The sequence below is a fragment of the Eumetopias jubatus genome, unplaced genomic scaffold, assembly GCF_037043125.1.
Source record: "Eumetopias jubatus isolate StellerSeaLion01/CBP00866 unplaced genomic scaffold, mEumJub1_p1.0 scaffold_8, whole genome shotgun sequence".
Taxonomy (NCBI): Eukaryota; Metazoa; Chordata; class Mammalia; order Carnivora; family Otariidae; genus Eumetopias; species Eumetopias jubatus.
This window is the reverse complement of record NW_028274814.1, coordinates 48,314,000-48,339,709: the sequence shown is the minus strand read 5'-3', so window position 1 is coordinate 48,339,709 and position 25,710 is coordinate 48,314,000. Positions and strand designations below refer to the sequence as shown.

Genomic DNA, 25,710 nt, shown 5'->3' with positions numbered 1-25,710 from the left:
AACTTTTGCAATGCTAACTAAAAGCAAATTCTCTACTCTTCAGATTTCATTTTGATCTTTATAAAAAATCTTTATGACATTGGTAGTGATGTCCCCTTTCATTTCTGATATTAGTAATTTGTGTCCTCTCTCTCTTTTTTTTTTGTTAACCTAAGAAGCTTATCAATTTTACTGACCTCTCAAGGAAGTGGCATTTTGTTTTATTTTGTCTGTTGATTTCCTGTTTTCAATTTCATTGCTTTCTGCTCAAATTATTATTTCCTTTCCTCTGCTTATTGGATTGAATTTACTCTTCATTTTCTAGTTTCCAAAGGTGGAGGCTTAGATGATTGATTTTAGATCTTTCTTCTTTTCTAGTATATGAATTCAATGCTACACATTTCCCTCTAGGCACTGCTTTCCCTGCATCCCCCAAATTTTGATAAGTTGTGTTTTCATTTTTTTTAGTTCAAAGTATTTTAAATTTCTCTTGGGATTATTTCTTTGACCCACATGTTTTTTAGAGATGTGTTGTTTAAGCTCCTTTATTTGGAGATTTTCCAGTTTCTTTCTGTTATTGATTATTAATTCCATTCCAGTCTGAAAGCAGATATTGTATGATTTCTACTCTTTAAATTTGTTAAGGTGAACTTTGTGGCCCAGGAGGTGGTCTATCTTCATGAATGTTCCAGGTGAGCTTGAGAAAAATGTATAATCTGCTGTTGTTGGATGAAGTACTCTATATATGTCAATTATATCCTGTTGATTGATGGTGTTGTTGAGTTCCAGCTATGTCCTTACTGATTTTATGCCTGCCAGATCAGTCCATTTCCAGCACAAAGTGGCAATTGTTCAGTGTTTCTATATAATTGAGTCATAATCTCTTGTTCTCTTTATATTGAAACTTGAAATGTGCTTTGCCTGAATTATCAGGAAAATGACGAAAATGTGTTTATATCTTTAATTATTCAGAGTAAGTGTCTACAATGGCTAAATTCATTTGTCACCTCTATAAACTATTTTTCCTTTATATATTTAAGCTGGCATAAATACAACATAAATGATGATGTTATAGTTGATATTTTTAAAAGAGTAAGTCCAATTTTTGTTTCTGTTATGTTTTGTTTCCTGTGAGTATACATTTGACACTCCTACTCCACAAGTCAGATTAACAAATGCAAAATAGTCTCAGGAAGACAAGTGAAATCCATGAAACAGAAACTTTCATTTGCATCTTAACAAATTGTATATAGGCATTCAGTCTGGACACACGTTCTCCAGACTAGCTAAGTTATAGATGAAACTGAGGTCGTCTCTGTGAAGACATTTCAGATTCCATCACAAGGCGTTATTGGGGCACTTTTAAGTCTTTATGTAATGAAAGAGAAGAAAGTAATTCTTCCATCAAACAGCCAACATTTGTCTCATTCTGCAGAAGGTAATCTAAAATAAATGTAACAGAAGCAATATTAGGAATTGGCAGATATGCTAAGCATACTGGAAGGCCTCCTCATTTTTATAGCAGTTAGTGAATCAATACTGGGAGTTTTAGGGAATGGATTTATTGGCCTTGTCAACTGTATTGACTGTGTGAGGAACAAAAAGTTTTCTATGATTGCCTTTATTCTCACTGGTTTAGCTACTTCCAGAATTTGTCTGATATTGATAATAATTACAGATGGTTTTATAAAGATATTCTCTCCAGATATGTATTACTCTGGTAACCTAATTGATTATATTAGTTACTTATGGGTAATTATCAACCAATCAAGTATTTGGTTTGCCACCAGTCTCAGCATCTTCTATTTTCTGAAGATAGCAAATTTTTCCCACCATATTTTCTCTGGTTGAAGGGTAGAATCAATAGGGTTCTTCACCTTCTGATGGGAACCTTGTTTATTTCAAGGTTATTTACTTTTCCACAAATTGTGGAGATGATTAATGATAGTAGAATGAAGAGTGGAAATACAACCTGGAACCTCAACATGCAGAAAAGTAAATTCTTTACTAAGCAGATTTTGCTCAATCTAGGAGTCATTCTTCTCTTTACACTATGCCTGACTACATGTTTCTTGTTAATCATTTCCCTTTGGAGACACAACAGGCGCATGCAGTTGAATGTCACTGGACCCCGAGACCCCAGTACAGAAGCGCATGTGAAAGCAATGAAAGTTTTGATATATTTTATCATCCTCTTTATCTTGTATTTTATAGGCATTGCCATAGAAATATCATGTTTCACTCTGCCAGAAAACAAATTGCTGTTTATTTTTGGTATAATGACCACAGCCATCTATCCCTGGGGCCACTCATTTATCCTAATTCTAGGAAACAGCAAGCTAAAGCAAGCCTCTTTGAGGGCCCTGTGGCAATTCAAGTGCTCTGAGGCGGGGAGACTGCTCACAGCTGCATAGACCTGCGTGGGGAGAAATGGAAGTTCTAGGAGAATAATCTAGTGAAGAAGTCCTTGAAGATCTGTTTTAGTTGCACCACACACACATACATTGGTTGTAACTGTGTTATTGAACATCACTAAAATCTTCCATAATTATCTTGACTACATTATAGGAAATTAAACTCTTCAATATGACAGTTCAGTGGCTGGGGCAGCTTCCCCACCCTGTGATTTCTTCTTCCCACACACCTCCCAGAGGAAAACCAGCTTGGGGACTATTTTCACTGTAAATGTTATGATGGTGAGAATAAGCACCCCAAACAGGAGTTTGCCCTGTGTTTTACCCGACTTCCCTGAACCACTGACAGCCTTTCACCAAGAAGACACGTAGAAACAGAAAGCAAGACAAAGGGAATTGTAATCAGTCTTGATATTTAGAACATGGATGTAAGAGTCAGAGACGGAGGTGGGTCTTTTGAGTGTGCAATTTTAATTCTTTAAAAAAGATCACTTTTACTTTCAGTGTTTAAATCTTAATTTGTTTGTAATTGACATGTGTTTGATGTAGTAGCCATAGTGATAGCAGTAGATGTTCTGTAGGAAATAGCTAGGAAGCAGAGTCTACATGGGGGCCAGGGGATCAGAACACTGATGAAGGAGTCTTTATATTCTTCAAACCCACTGATTGGAAATGAAGCAGAATCATGAACCAACTAGAGTTTTGCAAAGCTTCTGCTAGAAGTACAGATCCAAAGGACTCAACATGGTCCCGGAGTTATGCCAAGGGACACAAGACTGAACCCAGGATAGAATCAGTACGAAGTAGGTGTTCTACTCTAGGCTCTTACACTTACTTACGTTAATACACACAAACTCACACTCACAGACATATTTCAAATGCTGATTTTTGAAAGGAATATTTATGTCCAACCCAGAATGTGAACCGAGTAACCTCTTCTGGCATCTTGCAAAAGTACATTGACCTTATACTATGGCCTGAGGCCTAGAAGATTTCTAAATATAAAGGCTTAATTCATTCAAATACTTTCTGAACACTAACTCTGCTAGGTGCTGAGGATATAGTACTAAACAAGAGGCCAGCGTAATGAATAAGATATTTTACTAAAAAAGCAAATAGATAGCAAATAATAACTTAAACAATTATATTTATGGAGTTGGGAAAGAAAAACTAAAGGGTGCTAAACAAATGATCTGACTTGGCCCTGGGAAAAGAGAAGGTGCTGCTGAGGTTGAAATGTTTTTGTTTTTGTTTTTGAGATCTGAATAATGCCTAAGAGTAAGGTGGGCAGAGCAGGAGAGATTTAGGGTAGGGAATGCACCTGTGCATAGGTGTTGAAGCAAGAAGGAGTAGAGGGCATTGCAGGAACTGAAGGTCCAATCTGACTGGTGTATAGAGAGTGCAGTATTTGAAATTATTTAAGAAAAATTTCAATATGGAAGAACTTGATAAATTCCTTGTAGAATTGATAAGTTGCCCAGCAGAAAGAGTAAACTAATATTTTGATAGTGAAGAAAATAACCCATCCTAATTTCAATCTCAAAGTCATTTAGGATTATTATGTTTACGGTTGTTACTTTGATCACAAAACATCTTTTAATTTGCATATATTTGATTACTAATGAGTTAAGCATTTGTACAGAATTATTAACCAATGGAATATAATTTTTGGGAATTATTCATTTGTTTTCTTTCTATTTTTCATGCCTTATGATGTTTCTTACCAATTTTGATACTTTATATGTTAACATTATGCCATATATGTGTTATGATCTTTTTTTCTTAATTTTCTGTTTAGTAAATAACTTAGTTTGTGGTGTTTGGGGAAATAAGTTTGTAATTTATATGAACTTAAATCCATTTGTTTCCCTTTAAGATTTATCTTTTACTGCTATTTTGCTATTTTTACAAAAATTTGGTTTGGTTTTATTGATACATATGCCTTTGATCATAGATCCATTTTTTGTCTGATTATGAAATAAAACAGTTTCATTGCACCTAAAATTAAAAACACAGAAAGGCATGAAGGAGAAATTGAGATTGTGCATATTTGTGATGCTCAACTAATTAGTGTTAACATGTTTCTACATAGATTTAAAGTTAAATTTCAAAGTAGGTATAGATTCATAGGTATGTGGCTTAAAAATCTGTTTTGATTATATTTATATGTAAACTAGAGGGATAGGTCCTTTATCCATAAGTAATGAGACTGTAGATGATTTTTGTTTTCTTCTTTTAGTCTTCTGTAAATTTCTAAATTTTCTATAATTTATTCAATAATTAATGTAATCAGGAAAATAAAATTAAATAAAAAACAAGGTACACGAATAAAATCTGTTTGGTTAACTTTCCTTATGAAATGATGAAAAGAGCATTCCCCATCCCAAGTAAAACAGAAGTTTAGCTTATCTATTTCTAGTCTTTCCTATGCTGCATGTTTTTATGGTCTGCAGTTTCCAGTTTTAAAATTTATGTTTTCATTTAAAATGTCTTTTTATTATGGTAAAATACATAAAACAAAAAATATACCATTTTAACCATTTTAAGTGTACAATTCTGTGGCATTAATTACATTCACAATGCTGTGCAGTCTTAAAAAGACTTTTCTCCTAGTGAATTGTTTTAGCATCTTTGGTGAAAATCAATTCACCATATGTGTATGGGTTTATTTCAGGACCTTGAATTCTATTCTATTGGTCCATGTGTCTTGACTACTGTAGCTTTGTAATAAGTCTTAAAATCAGTAAGTGTGAGTCTTCCAACTTTGTTCTTCTTTTTTTAAAGATTGTTTAGATATTCAGTGTCCCTTGTAATTCCATATGAACTTGAGGATCAGTTTTTCTGTTTCTGAAAAAAAAGCCTCTGGGAATTTCTGATAGGTATTTCATTGAATCTATAGATCACTTTGGGTCATACTGACATCTTAACAATATTAAGTCTTCTTATCCACAAACATGGGCTATCTTTCTATTTATTTGTGTCTTATTTAATTTCTTTCAGCAATGTTTCAATATGAAACAGCAATAGATGGTATTCTGATCCAACTGTTTTAAGTAAAGATGAAACAAATGAGCCTTTTTTGATCTTTTTTCCATTCTGTTCTGTTTATGTTCTGTTCTTAGAACATACATTCAACTTCTCTGTAGAAGAGTTTCTCAATGAATACAAATCTATAGTATTTAATTTTAGTTTCTCCCAAATTCTTGGTGTAAAATCTTTGGTTAAATCTACTCTCTTTTCAGCCATAGTATATAAATTTACAATTTTTTAAAAGATTTTTTATTCATTTATTTGAGAGAGAGAGCATGAGAGAGAGAAAGCACGAGAAATGATGGATCAGAGGGAGAAGCAGACTCTCTGCTGAGCAGGGATCCCGATGCGGGACTTGATCCTGGGATTACAGGATCATGACCCAAGCTGAAGGCAGACGCTTAACCGACTGAGCCACCCAACACCCTAAATTTACAATGTTTTTATAATAGCTTATATGTCCTTAAGTATTTCTGAAAGACTTTCACTCCTTCACCTGTATTTGATAACTTTTTTTGAGAATTTTGGTATCCATATTCATCAGGGATATTGGTCTGTAATTCTCTTTTTTGATGGGGTCTTTGCCTGGTTTTGGGATCAAGGTAATGCTGGCCTCATAGAATGAGTTTGGAAGTTTTCCTTCTGTTTCTATTTTTTGAAACAGCTTCAGGAGAATAGGTATTATTTCTTCTTTGAATGTTTGGTGGAATTCCCCTGGGAATCCATCAGACCCTGGACTCTTGTTTTGTGGGAAGTTTTTGATCACTGCTTCAATTTTGTTACTGGTTATTGGTCTATTCAGATTGCCAATTTCTTCCTGTTTCAGTCTTGGTAGTTTATAAGTTTCTGGGAAGGCATCCATTTCTTCCAGGTTGCTTAATTTATTGGCATATAGTTGTTGATAATAATTTCTATTATTTAATATATAATTGTTTCTATTTCCTTGGTGTTAGTTGTGATTTCTTCCCTTTCATTCATAATTTTATTAATTTAGGTCCTTTCTCTTCTTTTGGATAAGTCTAGCCAGTGGTTTATTGATCTTATTAGTTCTTTCAAAGAACCAGCTTCTAGTTTCATTGATCTACTCTACTGTATTTCTGGTTTCTAATTCATTGATCTCTGCTTTAATCTTAATTATTTCTCTTCTGCTTGGTTTAGGCTTTATTTGTTGTTCTATCTCCAGTTCTTTAAGGTGTAGAGTTAGTTTGTGCATGTGGGATTTTTCTGTTTTTTTGAGGGAGGCTTGGATGGCTATGTATTTCCCCCTTAGGACCACTTTTGCAGTATCCCATAGGTTTTGGACTGATGTGTTTTCATTCTCATTTTTATTAATTTGGATCCTTTCTCTTTTCTTTTGGATAAGTCTGGCCATGAATTGTTTAAGTTCTTCTTTGATTTCCTGGTTGACCCAAACATTCTTAAGCAGGATGGTCTATAGCTTCCAAGTGTTTGAATTTCTTCCAAATTTTTTCTTGTGATTGAGTTCCATTTTCAAAACACTGTGGTCTGAGAATATGCAGAGAATAATCTCAGTCTTTTGGTGTTGGTTGAGACCTGATTTGTGACCCAGTATGTGGTCTATTCTGGAGAAAGTTCCATGTGCATTCGAGAAGAATGAGTATTCTGTTGTTTTAGGATGGAATGTTCTGTATATATCTATGAAGTCCATTTGGCCCAGTGTGTCATTCAAAGCTCTTGTTTCTTTGTTGATTTTCTGCTTAGATGATCTGTCTATTGCTGGGAATGGAGTGTTGAGGTCTTCTACTATTAACGTACTATTATCAATCTGTTTCTTTATTTTGGTGAGCAGTTGGCTTATGTAGTTGGCTGCTCCCATGTTTGGGGGCATAGATATTTTCAATTGTTAGATCCTCCTGTTGGATAGACCCTTTAAGAATGATATAGTGTCCTTCTGTATCTCTTACTATAGTCTTTGCCTTAAAATCTAATTTGTCTGATATGAGAATTGCTACCCCAGCTTTCTTTTGAGGTCCATTTGCATGAAAAATGGTTCTCCATCTCCTCACTTTCCGTATGGATGTATCTTTAGGCAGGAAACAACAAATGTTGGAGAGGATGTGGAGAAAGGGAAACACTCTTACACTGTTGGCTGGAATGCAAGTTGGTACAGCCACTCTGGAAAACAGTATGGAGGTTCCTCAAAAAGTTAAAAATAGAGCTACCCTATGACCCAGCAATTGCACTACTGGATATTTATCCCAAAGATACAGATGTAGTGAAAAGAAGGGCCATATGCACCCCAAAGTTCATAGTAGCAATGTCCATAATAGCCAAACTGTGGAAGGAGCTGAGATGCTCTTCAACAGATGAATGGATAAAGAAGATGTGGTCCATATGTACAATGGAATATTACTCAGCCATCAGAAAGGATGAATAGCCACCATTTGCATCGACATGGATGGAACTGGAGCGGATTATGCAAAGTGAAATAAATCAAGCAGAGAAACACAATTATTATATGGTTTCACTTATATGTGGAACATAAGGAATAGCATGGAGGACATTAGGAGAAGGAAGGGAAAAATGAAGGGGGGGAATCAGAGGGAGAGGCGAACCATGAGAGACTATGGACTATGGAAACAAACTGAGGGTTTCAGAGGGGAGGAGAGTGGGGGGATGGATTAGCCCAATGATGGTATTAAGGAGGGCACGTTCTGCATGGAGCACTGGGTGTTATACTCAAACAATGAATCATGGAACACTTCATCAAAAACTAATGATGTACTGTATGGTGACTAACATAACATAATAAAAAAAATAAAAAATGAAAAAAATAAAAATCTCTTTTTAGGGGCACCTGGGTGGCTCAGTCAGTTAAGCATCTGCCTTCGGCTCAGGTCATGATCCCAGGGTCCTGGGATCGAGCCCCGCATCTGGGCTCCCTGCTCGGCAAGAAGCCTGCTTCTCCCTCTCCCACTCCCCCTGCTTGTGTTCCCTCTCTCGCTGTGTCTCTCTCTGTCAAATAAATAAATAAAATCTTTAAAAACAAAACAAAACAAGACCTACTCATTACAATTTCAGTGTAAATGGGTGGAGAACACCTGAGGTGAATAGAGTGAGCAACAGATCTCACAGTGATGTCAGAATTCCAGCTGATCTGGAATTCTGAAAATTTAGCAACAAATTCTGGAAAAATAAAATAAAATCAGAGAAGCAGAGGATTTAGAAGGACCCTAGAAATGGCAGAACCCAGATGTCATCCATAAGGTCCACACCCTAAGAAAAAGACGAGTTACACTGGGTCTGAACTGCATTTAGCTACAGAAGAGGGTCTATGAAGTAGCAATGCAAAATACATGGGGCAAGAGGTTATAGTCAGGAAGGCAGTGCCTCTCAGGGAGAGAAAGGAAGACACCACAGAAATCTGAAGCAGTATCTTCTTGAGACACAAGCCAAGACCAAGCAAGACAGAAACAAGATAAAACTGGAAAATAACCAGGAAGTCTGTACACAGAATAATGATATATAATAATGAAAATGTCCAAACTGTAGTAACTCAAGAAGATCCCAGAGCTGAGAAATAAATAAAACCACCCAACTTCAACTTTAGCTTCTCAACTGTCAAAAAAAATCATCTTGCTAGTAGTTGGTGAAGGAATATCCATAAGATTTAAAGAACCACCACCACAAAAACACAACAGCAAAAATAAAATATCTGCATTCATATATGGCTACACTCACACACAAACACACAGAGGGAAAACCAACCTTTTCAGCATTTTCAGTATGTGAATATACCCTAGAAAAGTAACAGCCATGAAATAGAGGAAGATTGATACAACATGCTAAGATGACTAAAAGAGAATTAAACAAGTGAAAAACACCATGAAACATAAATGAAACACTCAAACAAGACATGTTCATACAACAGAAAGACAGGATACAAAAGCTGATAGAAATCAAGAAAAAAATTTAAAGAGATAAAAATCACCTTAGAAATGAAGAGAAATTTTAATGTGTATAAGAGCACATAGATCAGTCAAAGGTACTGATAAAGGAGATAAAAGAAATGAGAAAGAAGAAAGTAACACAGAAATCATAAAAGACAATAATATTAAAAAGCAAAAGACAAATATAACAAGCAGACCATGATAAACAGACACATGAAAAAATGTTCAACATCACTCAATATCAGGGAAGTACAAATCAAAACCTCAATGAGATACTACCTCACACCAGTCAGAATGGCTAAAATTAACAAGTCAGGAAACAACAGATGTTGGTGAGGATGTGGAGAAAGGGGAACCCTCCTACACTGTGGGTGGGAATGCAACCTGGTGCAGCCACTCTGGAAAATAGTATGGAGGTTCCTCAAAAAGTTGAAAATAGAGCTACCCTATGACCCAGCAATTGCACTGCTGTGTATTTACCAGTAAGATACAAATGTAGTGATCCAAAGGGGTACGTGCACCCCAATGTTTATAGCAGCAATGTCCACAATAGCCAAACTATGGAAAGAGCCCAGATGTACATCAACAGATGAATGGATAAAGAAGAAGAATAGTCCATACACAATGGAATATTATGCAGCCACCAAAAAATGAAATCTTGCCATTAGCAACAACATGGATGGAACTAGAGGGTATTATGCTAAGCGAAATAAATCAGAGAGAGACAAATACCATATGATTTCACTCATATGTGGAATTTAAGAAACAAAACAGATGAACATAGGGAAGGGAGGGAAAAATAAAATAAGATGAAAATAGAGAGGGAGGCAAAGCATAAGAGACTCTTAACTATAGGAAATAAATTGAGGGTTGCTGGAGAGGAGGGGGATAGGGTAACTGGGTGATGGGCATTATGGAGGGCACTTGATGTAATAAGCACTGGGTGCTGTATGCAACTGATGAATCACTGGATTCTACCTCTTAAACTAATAATAGAGTATATGTTATTAAATTGATCTTAAGTAAAAATCTTTTTAAAAAGCAGGCCATGATAAACAAATACTTGGATCTCTGAAGAGAAAAAAACAAAGTAAGGAAATGAATTAATACTTAAAAAGAGAATTCAAGAAAGCTTTTTGAAAATAAATTACTTGAGGGACGCAGGGTGGCTCAGTCAATTAAACATCTGCCTTCAGCTCAGGTCATGATCCCAGGGTCCTGGGATTGAGTCTCACATCAGGCTCCTTGCTTAGTGGGGAGCCTGCTTCTTCTGCCTGCCATTCCCCCTGTTTGGGCTTTCTCGCTGACAAATAAATAAATCTTAAAAAAAATTACTTGAAAAAAATAAGATAAAGTAAATTACTTGAAGTCATATGTTGGGATGACAACATACATGGGAAAACTGATCCAGAAAGTTCAACTCAGAGACATATGCTACTAAATAACGTCAGACTTTAAATGTGAAGATAAATTTCTCTGAGTTAACAGGCAAATAGGAGAAGTCACTTGAAAAGAAAAGAAAAAAACCTGATATCAGACTTCTCAACAACATTCATCAACAACATGAAAAAGAGAGCAAAATTAACACTAAGCTTAAGGAAAAAAGTGTGAGCCAATAATTTTTTATCTAGGCACACTGTCTTTCAAGTACCAAGGTTGTTGGGGGAAGGGAGAATGTTTTTAACATAAGAACTCGGGAAATACTGTATCTACCAGCCATTCATGAAAAATAAGTTAGAGACTGACATCTAATTAAGAGATATTTTGGGGAACTTTGGGAAAAAGAATGGTGGTGACATTTAAAATATTTAACTATAGATAGAAGCCTAAATAAAAGGAGGAGTGGTGAATGTTTGCAACATTACATTGCAATAATATATAGACAGAAGACAGGAGATTCCACCACCTGGATGTCTTGTGAGGAAGTAGGGAGAATGAGCTGAAAGTTACAAACTCTTCCCCTAGCTTCACTTCAGTGGATGATGGAGTGTGAGAGAGAAAACTGTTGCCTCTTGAAAGGCTGCAGGGAAAGCAATGTCCATAGAGAAAAGTCAGGATTTCGTTGTGAGTTTGTAATATAAGGGGTCAATGGATAGAATTGAGGGCTCTATGAACTTGTATGGCCACCAAATTATATCTCTCTTCCGATTAACCTTTACCTGAACCCTAGCATTCCTTCTAGGTATGAAGGTAGGTAACAATCACAGAAACATCAGCAGTACCTGTAATTTTCCATCTCTAGAAATCATAAATCACTATTATTACAGATACCTCAAATTATCTTTACCTTTCTCACTGCTCTTTCTGTCAGATATTAGTATTGTGTGACAAGAGAAGCACAGGGATTACCAAATCACTTAAAAATAGGCTTTAATTGGGGCTCCTGGGTGGTTCAGTTGGAAGAGCATGTGACTTTTGATCTCTGAGTCGTGGGTTCAAGCCCCACGACTTTCTTGAAATCTCTTTTTAGACATTACTTAAATAAATAAGCCTTAAATATATATACTTCAATCTATCTGGATTCCTTTAAAATTCCACGTATTTTCATTTTATTCACTTAAAAAAATCCTTCTAGAGGGTATTATGGTAAGCGAAATAAGTCAATCAGAGAAAGAGAGTATCATATGATCTCACTGATACAAGGAATTTGAGAAACAAGACAGAGGACCATAGGGGAAGGGAGGAAAAAATGAAACAAGATGAAACCAGAGAGAAAGACAAACCATGAGAGACGCTTAATCTCAGGAAACAAACTGAGAGTTGCTGGAGTGGAAGGGGGTGGGAAGGATGGGGTGGCTGGGTGATAGACATTGGGGAGGGTATGTGCTATGGTGAGCGCTGTGAATTGTCTAAGACTGTTGAATCACAGACCTGTACCTCTGAAACAAACAATACATTATATGTTAAAAAAAAAAAAAAGAAGATGTAGGAAGGGAAAAATGAAGGGGGGAAATCGGAGGGGGAGATGAACCATGAGAGACTATGGACTCTGAGAAACAAACTGAGGGTTCTAGAGGGGAGGGGGGTGGGGGGATGGGTTAGCCTGGTGATGGGTATTAAGGAGGGCACGTATTGCATGGAGGACTGGGTGTTATATGCAAACAATGAATCATGGAACACTACATTAAAAACTAATGATGTAATATATGGTGACATAAAATAAAAAAAAAAAAATTCTTCTGAGGACATCATAGTCTTCACCAGTCTGCCAAATTAGTCCATGGTACAAAAAAGTTTAAGACCCCCTGAGTTCAAACAAGGAAGGTACAGCAACTGTCAGAAAAATAGATGAGAACATGAGGTTTTTGCTGATGATTTACTATGAAATGCAGTGGACATGTTGAAGGATTTGGAGTGAGAAGGGAGATGAAGTCAGCAAGTAATTCAGATTATGAGTTGTCTGAAAATAAGACCAGTATGACAGTATTCTGTTCTTTTTTTTTTTAAGATTTTATTTATTCATTTGAGAGACAGAGAGAGAACACAACCAGAGGGAGAGGCAGAGGGAGAGGGAGAAGCAGACTCCCCACTGAGCAGGGAGCCCGACATGGGGCTCAATCCCAGGACCTGGAGATCATGACCTGAGCTGAAGGCAGATGCTTAACCATCTGAGCCACCCAGGCACCCCAGCATTCTGTTCTTGATACATGTGGAAAGTATAGTCATTTGCCTGACTTGACCATAAATAATCAGTAGCATAACTAAAGACAAAATGTCACCAGAAAATATAAGATTCTAAAGAATGGTATAACAGTATTTCAACAAGGAAAAGACAATAAATTTAAACATCTGCCTACATAGGTTTGTGTTTGATCACTTCTGATAACAAAAGATGAGAGAAATGACCCACACTAACACATTGAATGCAGAATCTATGAAGGGGCAGCTATATCAATACATTGACCCAGATCCAGTGTTATAATCTATCCTCTTGGTCTAAAATCCTTAGAGTCCATTCTCACATGTATTCTTGGAGTGTCTGCCAATATAAATGAGTGAAATCTTGCAATTCTTTTGGAGTACTGATGTTTTCCCTTTTGGTCAGACTTGGTAACTGCCTTCCCTCTTTTCCTCCCCCCCCCCCCCCCATTGCCTGGAACATGCTGCGTATGACTTTGGTTATGGGCCTAGAGACAAAAATTGTGATTCTGCTTATATTTAAAAAAATACAAGAAAAAGCTAAAGACAAATGACAAAGTGGGGAAGTACTGTCGATACAAACATGCTAATTTCTCTACTATATAAACACCATAGAAATTCATAAAAAGGTAGAAAAATGAGCAAAAATATAAACAGTCCACAAAAAAATTCAAATGGTTTTTAAATATATGAAACGATATTTGACTCCTAACCCACCTAATGGGTGGGATTCTTCCTCTTCAGTCCCTATACTCATTGTCTGTTGTCACCAGTATTCTTAAAACACATATGCCAATGATGTTGGGCATTTGCTTGAGATCATCACCCCAAGTCCTTTCCCTCTGACAGAGAAGCTTCTCCAGTTACAGCAAAGCCTAGAAACCTCCAGCTTACATAGTAAGTTGGTGAACTATTAAAGTCATTGCGGGAGAACATTAATATAGTGTGGTTTATTGTTTTCTGGATTTAGATGCTATGTGTTTTAAATCATGAAACAACCAAAAAAGTATACAAATAGTAAACATATGATCCAATATGTTTTGTCTTTGAAATTTGTATCCATTATTATAAAAGCATTATAAAGAAGATTGCACTCTGATTTTAACATACAGATTCTGAGGTCAAATTCTGAGTAATAACAGGCACAACTGCAATATCTTCAGTGTTCAGTCTTCCCCATTACAGGACGGAAGAGCTGAAAAGTCAAGTAATCATCTTTATGAGAAAATTGAAAATCACTGCTGACCTACCTGAGTTATCCTAATTAATGAAGTGAATACATTGCTTTAAGACTGAAATTAGTCATGTTAACTGTCAACACTCTAAATCCACAATTATTTTTAAGCTCCAAAACGTGCATTTGCACCAAATGGACCATAATCTGGGAGTACTTTGCAAGTCATCAGAGATGGTAATGCACCACATCTGCAAATTACATTGGACCCATATTTTCCAAGTAATTAATTTTTTTCTTGAAGTTCCTTGTCAAAAGCTTAAATTCAATGACTCCAAAATATACAGAGCTCAAAATGAGAAAGATTGTGCAAATCCAAGAAATCAGATCCATTCCTATTTTCATCTTGGAGGCTTTCAATCATCACTGCACATGAAAGACATTACTGGCCAATCAGTGAAGTCTTTAGGTAGTTCTCAGCCGGAGCAGACTGGCTATCTCAGTGACCTGGATCAAAGCTGACAAAGAGGACAGAAAAAGACAACTGCGGCATGACCTAAATGACAGACCTATACACCATTCTTCACTGGTCAGCTGAAAGCCAATTCATTGTCAGTGATATCCCAAATCAGAACTCTGCTGACAGGCTAAGTAAGTACAACGGAGGTAATATATACCATCCTGATCGCTGGTGAATTGACTATAGGAATTTGGGAAAATGGATTTATTGTACTGGTTAATTGCACTGGCTGGCTCAAAAGGAGAGATACCTCCATGACTGACATTATCTTGGTGAGCTTAGCCATCTCCAGAATCTGTTTGTTGTGTGATATCTTTAGATGGCTTTATTATATGTATCTCCCGGGATAGATATGCCGGTAGCAAGCTGATGAGCATTGTGGATGTTTTCTGGACACTTAGCAATCATTCAAGTGTCTGGTTTACTTCTTGCCTCAGCATCTTCTATTTACTGAAGATAGCCAATATATCCCACCCGTTTTTCCTCTGGTTGAAACTAAAGATTAACAAAGTCGTCCTGGGGATTTTTCTGATGTCCTTCCTTACCTGTATAATTATTAGTGTTTCATTGAATGAGGACTTCTGGGATCCCTTCAAAGGCAATCATAAGGAAAACATAACTTGGGAATTCAAAGTGAGTAAAATCCCAAGTGCTTTCAAACTGGTTATCCTGAACCTGGGGGCTATCATTCCCTTTGTTCTTTGCCTAACCTCATTTCTCTTGTTACTTTTCTCCCTATTTAAACACACCAAGCAGATGAAACTTTATGCCACAGGGTCCAGAGACCCCAGCACAGAGGCCCACATGAGGGCCATAAAGGCAGTGATCATCTTTCTGCTTCTCTTCATTATGTACTATGCAGCCTTTCTTGTAGTAACCTCTAGCTTACTGATTCCTCAGGGAAAATTAGTGGTGATGTTTGGTGGTATGATAGCTGTCATTTTCCCATCAAGCCATTTGTTCATCCTGATAATGGGGAACAGCAAACTGAGGGAGGCTTTTCTTAAAGTGCTAAGGATTGTGAAGTGTTTCCACAAAAGAAGGAAACCTTTCGTTCCACAGAGAATCCTGAATACAAGGAGAAAGAAATCAACAAAAGACCTTTGCTCTTCTCCCAATTGATTACATTCATTTTTTTATACATGCTATTAGAAATCATTAATATCTACCATTATCCTAAATTTTCCTTTGTGTTCTTTAACGTTTCTGTTCTGTTTAACTTTAAATGAAATGTTATTGAACCACATATATTTCTTTGTCTTTGCAGGAGAAAATGAATCCAAATCCCATGCTAACATTTCATATCATTGCCTAAATGCAAAGAAATTCTACTTATTTCTGTCATATCTGGAAAGGCCTTGAACTCAAAAAGTAGAAGAATCTTAAGCAAACAGACTTTGGGGAAGAGATTTTAAAACATATTTGTCCTTCCTATAAATTCAGTCATGTAAAAAACTATCTACTTTGATTTGGAAGTCAGTACTTACATTTTCTGCCCTGTCCTCTCCATTTCTAGAATGGCTCGTCCTCATAAGGATGGAGAAAAACACTGATGAGATCCTCCCTAGGGTGAAATATAATGCAAGAAAAGAGGGGTGATCTCAAGAAAAGGTTTAACTAGGAAAGGGGATAAGGGGTGTACGGTTAGAAATATGCATATCAAAACCACCCTAGCTGGTGATGCCAGTTTTAGGAGTCAGTTCTCAAAGATTCTTTGGAAGGTTTTCTTACCCTTCTAGATTCAAGAATCTTTGACATGTATTTTTTTGTTTGTTTGTTTGTTTGTTTGTTTTTTAGCATCACTCTCTTTTCTATTCTGTTTCTGATAACATTTTACAGATAACTAGTTTCCCTTAAATTATTAACTTCATGCATTCCTATTACATACTATGCACACATAAGAAATAGGAAAAAACTAGATATGTTTCTTAAATAAAATTAGAAGAACTCGAGTTTATGTGATTTGTATTACCTAGATTTGTGGGCTAGGTCTCCCAAGAAAGAATAAATCAATTTAACAGTAGACTTAGTCCTATTCCCTGGAAATATAATTCAGTAAATATTTTCTTAAATATTTCTTAAATTGCCCCATCTAGAGAAATGACTACAATGTCGAATGCGAGATTATAAATCTTATAAAAGGCATTGATTGTAAATAGTATAAAGTATGTTTTCTTAATTTTATATGAAAAGACTCATTATCCAAGAGACAACATTTCAGGAAGTGAATTGTCATGGACAGCATTTCCCATATTAAATAAAACCAAACATAGCAAATCTTTATCTAGCATCTTTCACTTCTATTAAAAAAAAAATTCCATAGAGAAAGAAATTTTAGTAAATATTGCCATGTGCCTGCCTAATAATTCTATGTCATTTATAATTAGATTTGTGTCATACCTTTCTCTAATTAACCATTTATATGAAAACAAAATTATTATCCTCTGACTGAAAGTTAATTTTCTACAACTTATTGTACTGATCATTTCCAAAATTAAAATTCATTTCCACTAGGATACTTTTGATTAATTTATAATTTATGGTGAAGAAAATGGACTTTCATTTACACATTGTGATTTTTATGGAATACATGTTTTTGTTTGCTTTCTGTGGCTCTGTATTTGAAATTCAATTTGACAGGTCAAAAGACACAGAACTTAACAGCAAGAAGCCTGTTGCAAATTCATGAAATATAATCTCTTTTAATTTGTATGAGAGCAGTTTCAACCAAACATTTCCCTTATCACTCACTAAAGGGTGATGATTATAATTTGCCCTGGCTCAAAGCTAGTCAAACTGTTTGGAGCAAGCAGTTGGTTTAGTCCTCGTGAATGGAGAAGCAATTCTATTTCAAAAGAGAGCTCGGTACTTCTGGAATTATATTAAAGTCAAAATAGTGGATGAGATGAAAATATTATTCCATGATTTGAAGAACTTATTTACCATGCTCCAACTGAGAGTCTGTAAATTAGCTCATCTGCAGTGATGTTAGAGATCAGGGTGTTCTCCCTACGAACATGCTCAGTACGGAAGACAACATCTTTGTGATCATTATAACTAGAGAATTCATAATAGGAATGTTGGGGAATGTATACATTGGACTAGTAAACTGGATTGACTGGATTAAGAAGAAAAAGATCTCCTCAATTGACTATATCCTCACCAGTCTAGCCATCTCCAGAATTTGTTTGCTCTGTGTACTGATACTAAATGGCATCATAATGGTATGCTACCCAGATTTTTATGAAAATGATAAACTACAGGCAGTCATTAATATCTTCTGGACACTCACCAACTACTTAAGTACATGGTTTGCCACCTGCCTCAATGTCTTCTATTTGCTCAAGATAGCCAATTTCTCCCATCTGCTTTTTCTCTGGCTAAAGAGAATTGACAGAGTGATTCACTGGATTCTGCTGGGTTGTTTGGCCATTTCCTCTTTGATCAGCCTTATACTAGCAACAACACCAAATTATGATTATGAGTTTCATAAAATTATAAATCATAAAAGAAACTGCACTGAAATGTTCCATGTGAGTAAAAGTCAATACTTCAACCCTTTGACTCTCTTTAACCTGTTGGCAATTGTCCCATGTACTGTACCATTGATCTCATTTTTCCTTTTAATTATGTCCCTATGGAGACATATCAAGCAAGTGAAACTCAGTGTTGCAGGCTGTGGAGACCCCAGCACAGAGGCCCATGTGAGAGCCATGAAAACTATGACTTCATTTCTCTTCCTCCTTTTTGTATACTATGGGGCTGCTCTTTTGGCGACTTTTAACTATCTTATGAAAGAAAGCAAGTTAGCTGTGATGTTAGGAGAAATTATAGCAATTCTCTATCCTTCTGGTCATTCACTTATTTTAATTATTAGAAATTACAAGCTGAGGCAGACATATATCAGGATGCTGAGTTACGAGACAACAGTCTGTATGATGTAAAATCTTAGCTTTATAAATGGACTTTGCTAATAAAAAAAATACATTCTCATTTTTTCCAGTTACCCTGCTTATTTCGGGTAACATCTTTAAGCGTTCTTAAGACCTATTAGCACGTGAATGTATATATCCCTTTTGTCTGTGTACACTCCAGATTCTCATCTTCACGTACCCTTTCCTCCAAGAGTTTGAGAGCTCACACTTCCCTTTTTGCCTTCTTACTGCAGATGTTAGGCATGTACTGCCTAGTTAAGTTCCTTTAAGGTTTTAGTTAGGCCCATGATAAAGAGCACTGAACTGCGCTGTTTTTTCATTTCTTTCCTATCAGACATTTTTTCATAGCCGACCCTATATTTTGCTCCCTTCATGGCTCTGTTGGGTCACTCTCATTTGGCTTATTAACTAGGAACTCAGATCTCCCTTGTCCCATCTCTGGTTCAGTGTCCCAGTTATGTATCTGTCTCCTCCCAGATGAGTGATGCTTTAGGTGCTCTCGATAATATTTCCTGGTTGACTTTATTCTGGCACCTCCTATTCATTTCCCTGAAATTAAATTTCCTTACAAACAACTTGCTGTTCAGGCAGCAATAGGATGGAAATAGATCCCATTCAAGTATCTCTCTCTACGGACATTCCTAAGTGCTTTTCACAGTCTGGATAAAAGGATGGGGCAATTAATTTCAGTCAGACTGCTCTACTCAGGCTCCTTTCTTAATAAGACCTGCAGGGGTTCTTTTTACTCAGGACTTTAGAAAAGCAATTGATTGGGAAGAAATTAACATACATTATGGAATAACTACATGCTATCACTAAAAAAGCAATGTATGCCATAACACATATAGAGTAAAATACAAAAAATAATAAAAAATAAGAGTCACTACTAAATTGTTGTTCTACTGTGAACATCAAATCCTTCTTCACTAGAGTAGTGTTGAAACACTTGATCTGGAACGTCTAAATTCGTCTGTTCTGATATGGCTGTGCATATCAGGTCCTACGATGGGCTATGTCAAATTCTGGTCTATTTCAATCTACTCATTTTGTTTTGTTATAACTAAAATATTAATTACCTGAAGATTATCCACTTTTCTGCATATGATGATGTAAAATTCACTCTGGGAAGTCCCAGTAGTTATAGTCTTACATAAACTTCATCAACTATATTTCTAATATCCTAGCATTTAAGTTGCCATTTGTTGTATAAGACAGGAGAATTGATATTCTTTTGATGGATTATATTAGTATATTCTACAAAATACCTGTTAATCCTATGCTGGAATGAACTTTACATTCTTCTGCAAGTTTAGATGAAATAAATGTTTTGTAAGCTTAGTACTTCTGGGAAAGTTTCCCTCCATTAGTGTGAAGTCCTTCCTTCCATGTTTAGTTTTCTGTATCTTCAGTGTTTGAAGTACCTCCACTGACCACCAAAGTTCAAAATGGTTCAAAGTAGGAAGGGTTCAAAGTAGTAAGCTGGTGACAAAATGCTCTCTTGCAATTTTTATTTCTGTTTTCTTTTCTATATTTTTTTATTGTAGTAGGGCATTCAATATGAGATCTATGCTTTTGACAAATTTTTAAGTGTACAATATAGTGTTGTTAATGATAGGCACAATATCGTAGAGCATATCTCTCTAGAATTTATTCATCTTGAGTAACTGAAACTTGATACTCATTGAATAGCAACTCTGCATTCTTATCTCCCCTCAGGGTCTGGCAACTACTATTTTACTCTTTGCTTTTATTACCTGACTATTCTAGATACCTATATAAGTGGAATCGGGCAATATTTGTCCTTTGTAACTAGTTCATTTAACTTAGCATAATGTCCTCCAAGTCCACCCAGGTTTTTGTATATTGCAAAATTTTCTTCTCTTTAAGACTGAATGATGTTCCATTGTCTGTATGTAACACATTCTCTTTATTCATTCACATGTCAATGGGCAATTATAGTGTTTCTACATTTAGCTGTTGTGCTAATATCTGCAATAAACATGAGTGCTAATATCACTTTGAGATCCTGATTTCAATTCTTTTAGAGAAATACCCAGGTTTGGGGATCCTGGATCATGTGGTAGCTGTATTTTTAATCTTTTGAGGAACTTTCATCCTGTTTCCATAGTAGCTGCACTATAACTTACACGCTATACAAGTATGCAGAAAATCTATACTTACCTGCAAAAAACCCAAAAAACAAAGATGTATAAAAATTTATTTGGGTAGAGGTATTTAATAGTTACTGAGGCCCTTTATTTACCAGGGCACTGTGGAGAAGAAAATGATGTGCTTGGGTCAGGGATCATTTCTAGGATCAGAAGAAAGCAGTCGTCTCTGAACATGGCTGCAAAATGAGATAGTGTGTCCAAAAATCAGGGTTGCATTTTAGGAGGCTTGTCCTTTACGGAAGGTTGGGAAGATATGTGTTCCCAAAGAAAGTATCAGCAAGCAGAATTATTCCATGGAAATACTATGTAGCAAAGTGTTTCTCAGTAACTCTAAATTAGAGAAGCTACTTCAAAATAAGAGTAGCCTGTAAGAGTGAGGTAAACTTAATCGTCAGTCTCTTGCCTGATAGTCTAGAAAGGCTAAGGATCTAGATTCTCAGATGCAGTTTGGCATGGTGGAAGGTGGAGAGTAGATCAAAACACAGGATTTTAATCTCTTCTCTCGTATGTACAACTGCACTCGAGAACATTTTAAATGTAAAGGGAAAATATAAAGGTAATCAATACTCCATTAGGGCTCCTTCATCTTATCATATATAGCATCACAAACTAAATGGCCATTAAGTTGACTGGACTAAGAAAACAATGCATTATTTTAAGAGACCTTGTGCATGTAACTCTTCATCTGAACAACAAGACAAATGAGCTAAAATATTTTTTTAGACCCAAATAAGCTATATTTAGTGTTAACTTTTTAAATCCTTGAAAATGTATAGTTCTCAACGTTAACCCAAACTCTGGATTTTTAGCAATAATCAATATTATCATTTAGCAAAATGAAGATTGCTCTACAAATTTCAATTTTGGCCTGTTTTCTAATTGCTAGAAAATCCCTGGAATTTAAATTTGTGAGATAAAATACAGGACACTCAATTAAATTTGAATTTTAGTACTTCATGGGAGTGCTAATCTCATGCAATTTGGGACATACACTAAAAAAATAAAAAATCATTCATTGTTTATTTGAAATTCAAGTTTAACTGGGTGTCCTGTATTTTTATTTGTTAAATCTAGCAGCCTTATTGAGGTTACTAGTATATGTTGCAGATTAATGAATCCAAAACTTGCAAAACAAAGCCTTGCAAAACATAGACAGTGCAGGACCGTGAAAGGGAACAGGTCTAATTTGCATACTAAAATGCAGCTTAGCCTAAATTAACCATATGTGGAAAAATAAAGCCTGCTGATACGGGTTTTACATACAGGTGATACATGCAGTGGCCAGGCCAGGGATTGCCAACCACATTTGCTTCTCAAGACTAATTAGGATTTAATGATGATAGTTATAGTCTTCGTTTCTCACTCCAGTCTCTACCCTAAGACAGACTACAATAAGAGAGGCAAAGAAAATTATAGCAAAATCTAAGAAGTAGATGTACCTATCAAACTATATCAGTTCAACTAGAAACGAATTGGGTATTTCTGTATTTTAACATGCCGGATAAAGTGGAGACTGCCTTAATGCTCATGGCAGCTGGAGAGTTTTCAATGGGGATTTTAGGAAATGCATTCATTGGATTGGTGAACTGCATGGGTTGGATCAAGAATAGGAAGATCGCCTCCATTGATTTAATCCTCACAAGTCTGGCCATATCCAGAATTTGTCTATTATGTATAATACTATTAGATTGTTTTATATTGGTGCTGTATCCAGACGTGTATGCTACCGGTAAACAAATGAGAATCATTGACTTTTTCTGGACACTAACCAACCATTTAAGTGTCTGGTTTGCCACCTGTCTCAGCATTTTCTATTTCCTCAAGATTGCGAATTTCTTCCATCCGCTTTTCCTCTGGATGAAGAAGAGAATTGACAGTGTGATTCCTAGGATCCTGCTGGGGTGCTTGGTCCTCTCTGTGTTTATTAGCTTTTTTGTCACTGAGAATTTGAATGATGATTTCAGGTATTGTGTTAAGACAAAGAAGAAAACAAACTTAACTGTGAGATGCAGAGTAAATAAAGCTCAATATGCTTCTATCAAGATTTGCCTCAACCTGTTAACGCTATTCCCCTTTTCTGTGTCTCTGATCTCATTTCTCCTCTTGATCCTCTCCCTCTGGAGACATACGAGGCAGATGAAACTCAGTGCCACAGGGTGCAGAGACTTCAGCATAGAAGCCCACGTGGGAGCCATGAAAGCTGTCATCTCCTTTCTCCTCCTTTTCATTGCCTACTGTTTGGCCTTTCTCGTAGCCACCTCTAGCTACTTTATGCCAGAGACTGAATTAGCTGTGATCATCGGTGAGTTGATAGCTTTAATCTATCCCTCAAGCCATTCATTTATCTTAATTCTGGGGAGCAATAAATTAAGACAGGCATCCCTAAGGGTGCTATGGAAAGTAAAGTATATCCTAAACAGGAGAAATTTCTAACACCATAAACAGATCTGAAGGCTAACTATCATTTACTAGGACAAAGCAAGACATGATGTTTCTTAGTTGTCTTCAGTTCTTGCATTAATGTTGGTTTCATATGGTTAATTACTCTTAAATGTATTTAGTATATCTATAATGTAATCTAGGAAATCTCATGTAGAGCTGATTTTGCCTCTTTCTCTCTGTCTCTCTCTTCTCTCTCTCTCCTTCCCTTCAGAGTGTTTTTTTTTTAACATGTTTTGGAACATATAAAAGTTAATATCTTAATATTAACTGTCAGAAGAGAGAGTATTTCATAGTTCTAAATCATTTCTCTAGATGCAAAATTGTACGACTAGTTCAGAACAACTGTAATAGTATCTAGCTATTATTTGCATCCCTATGAAAAGCAGCTCACTCATCTCCACAATCCTAGATTTTTTTCTCAGATCATCCAACTAGACTCCGTCTTTGGAAAAAGCTCAATATGGTGACAGTTCTTAATCAAATGTTATGCAATTCTGTGAATGTGGCAGAAATTAATGCTGATTATAATCACAGTTAAGATATATATTGTGATTAAAGTAAATATTGTCACAACAGGTTCAAAAATTATTTTAGGACTATAGATCAATGAAAGAAAGATACTCTGTAAGTGTGAGAGAAGGAGAGTTTATATAGAATGTTTCTATAAAACGAATAAAAAGAATAGAACGAAATAGAAGAATAGAAAAAAGAATAGAACTGAAAAAAAAAGAATAATTGATTGCTTACTGAAGTACATTTCTCCACAAAAGACACGTGTACGTTTGCTTTTAGTGGACTAGGAAACAGGCACCGAATGTCAAGATATCCTTTTATTTATTTGTTTGTTTATTTATTTTTTTAATTAACATATAATGTATTATTTGTTTCAGGGGTACAGGTCTGTGATTCATCAGTCTTACACAATTCACAGGGCTCTCCATAGCACATACCCTCCTCAATGTCCATCACCAGCCACCCCATTCCTCCCACCCCCCTGCACTCCAGCAACCCTCAGTTTTCTTCCTGAGATTAAGAGTCTTTTATGGTTTGTCTCCCTCTCCTGTTTTGTCTTGTTTCATTTTTCCCTCCCTTCCCGTATGATTCTCTGTCTTGTTTCTCAAAATCCTCATATCAGTGAGATCATATGATACTTATCTTTCTCTGATTGACTTATTTCCCTTAGCATAATACCCTCTAGTTCCATCCATGTTGTTGCAAATGGCAAGATTTCATTTTTTTTGATGGCTGCATAATTGAATGTCAAGATATCCTTATAAGATGAGACCTTCAATCAAAACCTTATGTATTGAGATGTTAAAGTGTCAAAACTATCAAAGGAGATAATGATTCAATACAGATCATCACTACATGCCAGGAGAATACTATTTGGATTATATATATGTTATCTATGAAATATCTCTTTGGGAAATTCCAACAAAAGCAAATCATTTATGTTGCAGAAAGGATATTTTGGAGTGATTGACTCTGTTTCTAACCAGCTCAGAATAGCTATAAATTTTGTGTGTAGAAAAGAAAATGTTTGCAAATATTCTCATCAATAAGTTTGGCAAAAATAAAAATTAATTCTACATTAGTTTCATATGTTACTTTTCTTCTCAAATCTGACAGTGCAAGATACACATTGATTAAATTGATAAATTTAAAAAGATTTATATTGAGTGCCTTGTAAGTTAAAGAAACAACAGAAAATTAGATGCATACACTGAAGCTTACATTCTTTTTGATATGGTCTTAAAGAATACCTTCTCCCACCTCCCACCTATGGGGAGACCAATATATTTGAATTTATTAGGCATGGGAACAAAAAAAACCCCTGAGAGCTAAGGGAGATCTTGGAAACTCCATGTTTGATGTCTTTATGTTGTGGACCTGAGAAATTTGATCATCTACTTACATTAGAAACATTAACACCTCAACATTCAATTTCTCTGTGAAGAGTAGCCAGGCAAAGAATACTAAGGTGGAAACAGAAGCCATATTAGAAATCTCTTACTGCACATAATTCTACTTAGTGGCATATCTAGGATGAAAGTGATGTAACCAAAGCAAGTGTTTTATCTTCTGAGATTATATTAATTCTGAGAAATAAGGCAACAGTGATAAAAACTCAGGGTTGAAGGAAGACCTGTACTATTTCTTTTATTCCCAGTGTTGGGAGTAGAGTTTTTCAAGCTTACTCTAAGAGAATGAAGCAAACAGTTTACAGAAAATGCAAGCAAATTCCTTCTTGTTTTTATTCCTTGTTTAATAAGTACATATCCACTCATACACTGAATATCTGAGCATTATACATGATCCTATATGCTGTAAATACAGATAAAATGTGACAAAGTCTGTGCTCTCGTGTAATGCACAGTCATGGAAAACATTATGGAAGACAGATATTCATCAAGTAAACAAACTCAGAGTTACAAATCATGATTGATACAACTGAGAATAACTGGAGAAGAAGAAGAGCTTTATAGAGGGTAGTC

At 35.8% G+C, this 25,710-nt stretch overlaps 4 protein-coding genes across 4 annotated transcripts; all 4 read left to right on the top strand.

Moving 5' to 3' along the window:
* The first annotated feature begins 1,464 nt into the window (after window positions 1-1,464).
* On the top strand, window positions 1,465-2,435 carry TAS2R10 (taste 2 receptor member 10). The gene is given in 2 exon segments (XM_028119856.2): window positions 1,465-1,813; window positions 1,816-2,435. Coding segments are annotated over 2 exon segments (969 nt in total).
* Window positions 2,436-3,078: 643 nt separating this feature from the next.
* TAS2R9 (taste 2 receptor member 9) lies at window positions 3,079-15,789 on the top strand. The gene is given in 3 exon segments (XM_028119744.2): window positions 3,079-3,196; window positions 14,800-14,971; window positions 14,973-15,789. Coding segments are annotated over 3 exon segments (1,107 nt in total).
* A 1,895-nt stretch (window positions 15,790-17,684) lies between these two features.
* TAS2R8 (taste 2 receptor member 8) lies at window positions 17,685-18,611 on the top strand. Its single transcript, XM_028119665.2, has one exon. It carries the CDS (start codon window positions 17,685-17,687, stop codon window positions 18,609-18,611), a length of 927 nt encoding a protein of 308 aa, XP_027975466.1.
* A 3,656-nt stretch (window positions 18,612-22,267) lies between these two features.
* Window positions 22,268-23,206, top strand: TAS2R7 (taste 2 receptor member 7). The gene has a single exon (XM_028119688.2). It carries the CDS (start codon window positions 22,268-22,270, stop codon window positions 23,204-23,206), a length of 939 nt encoding a protein of 312 aa, XP_027975489.2.
* The last annotated feature ends 2,504 nt before the right edge of the window (window positions 23,207-25,710 follow it).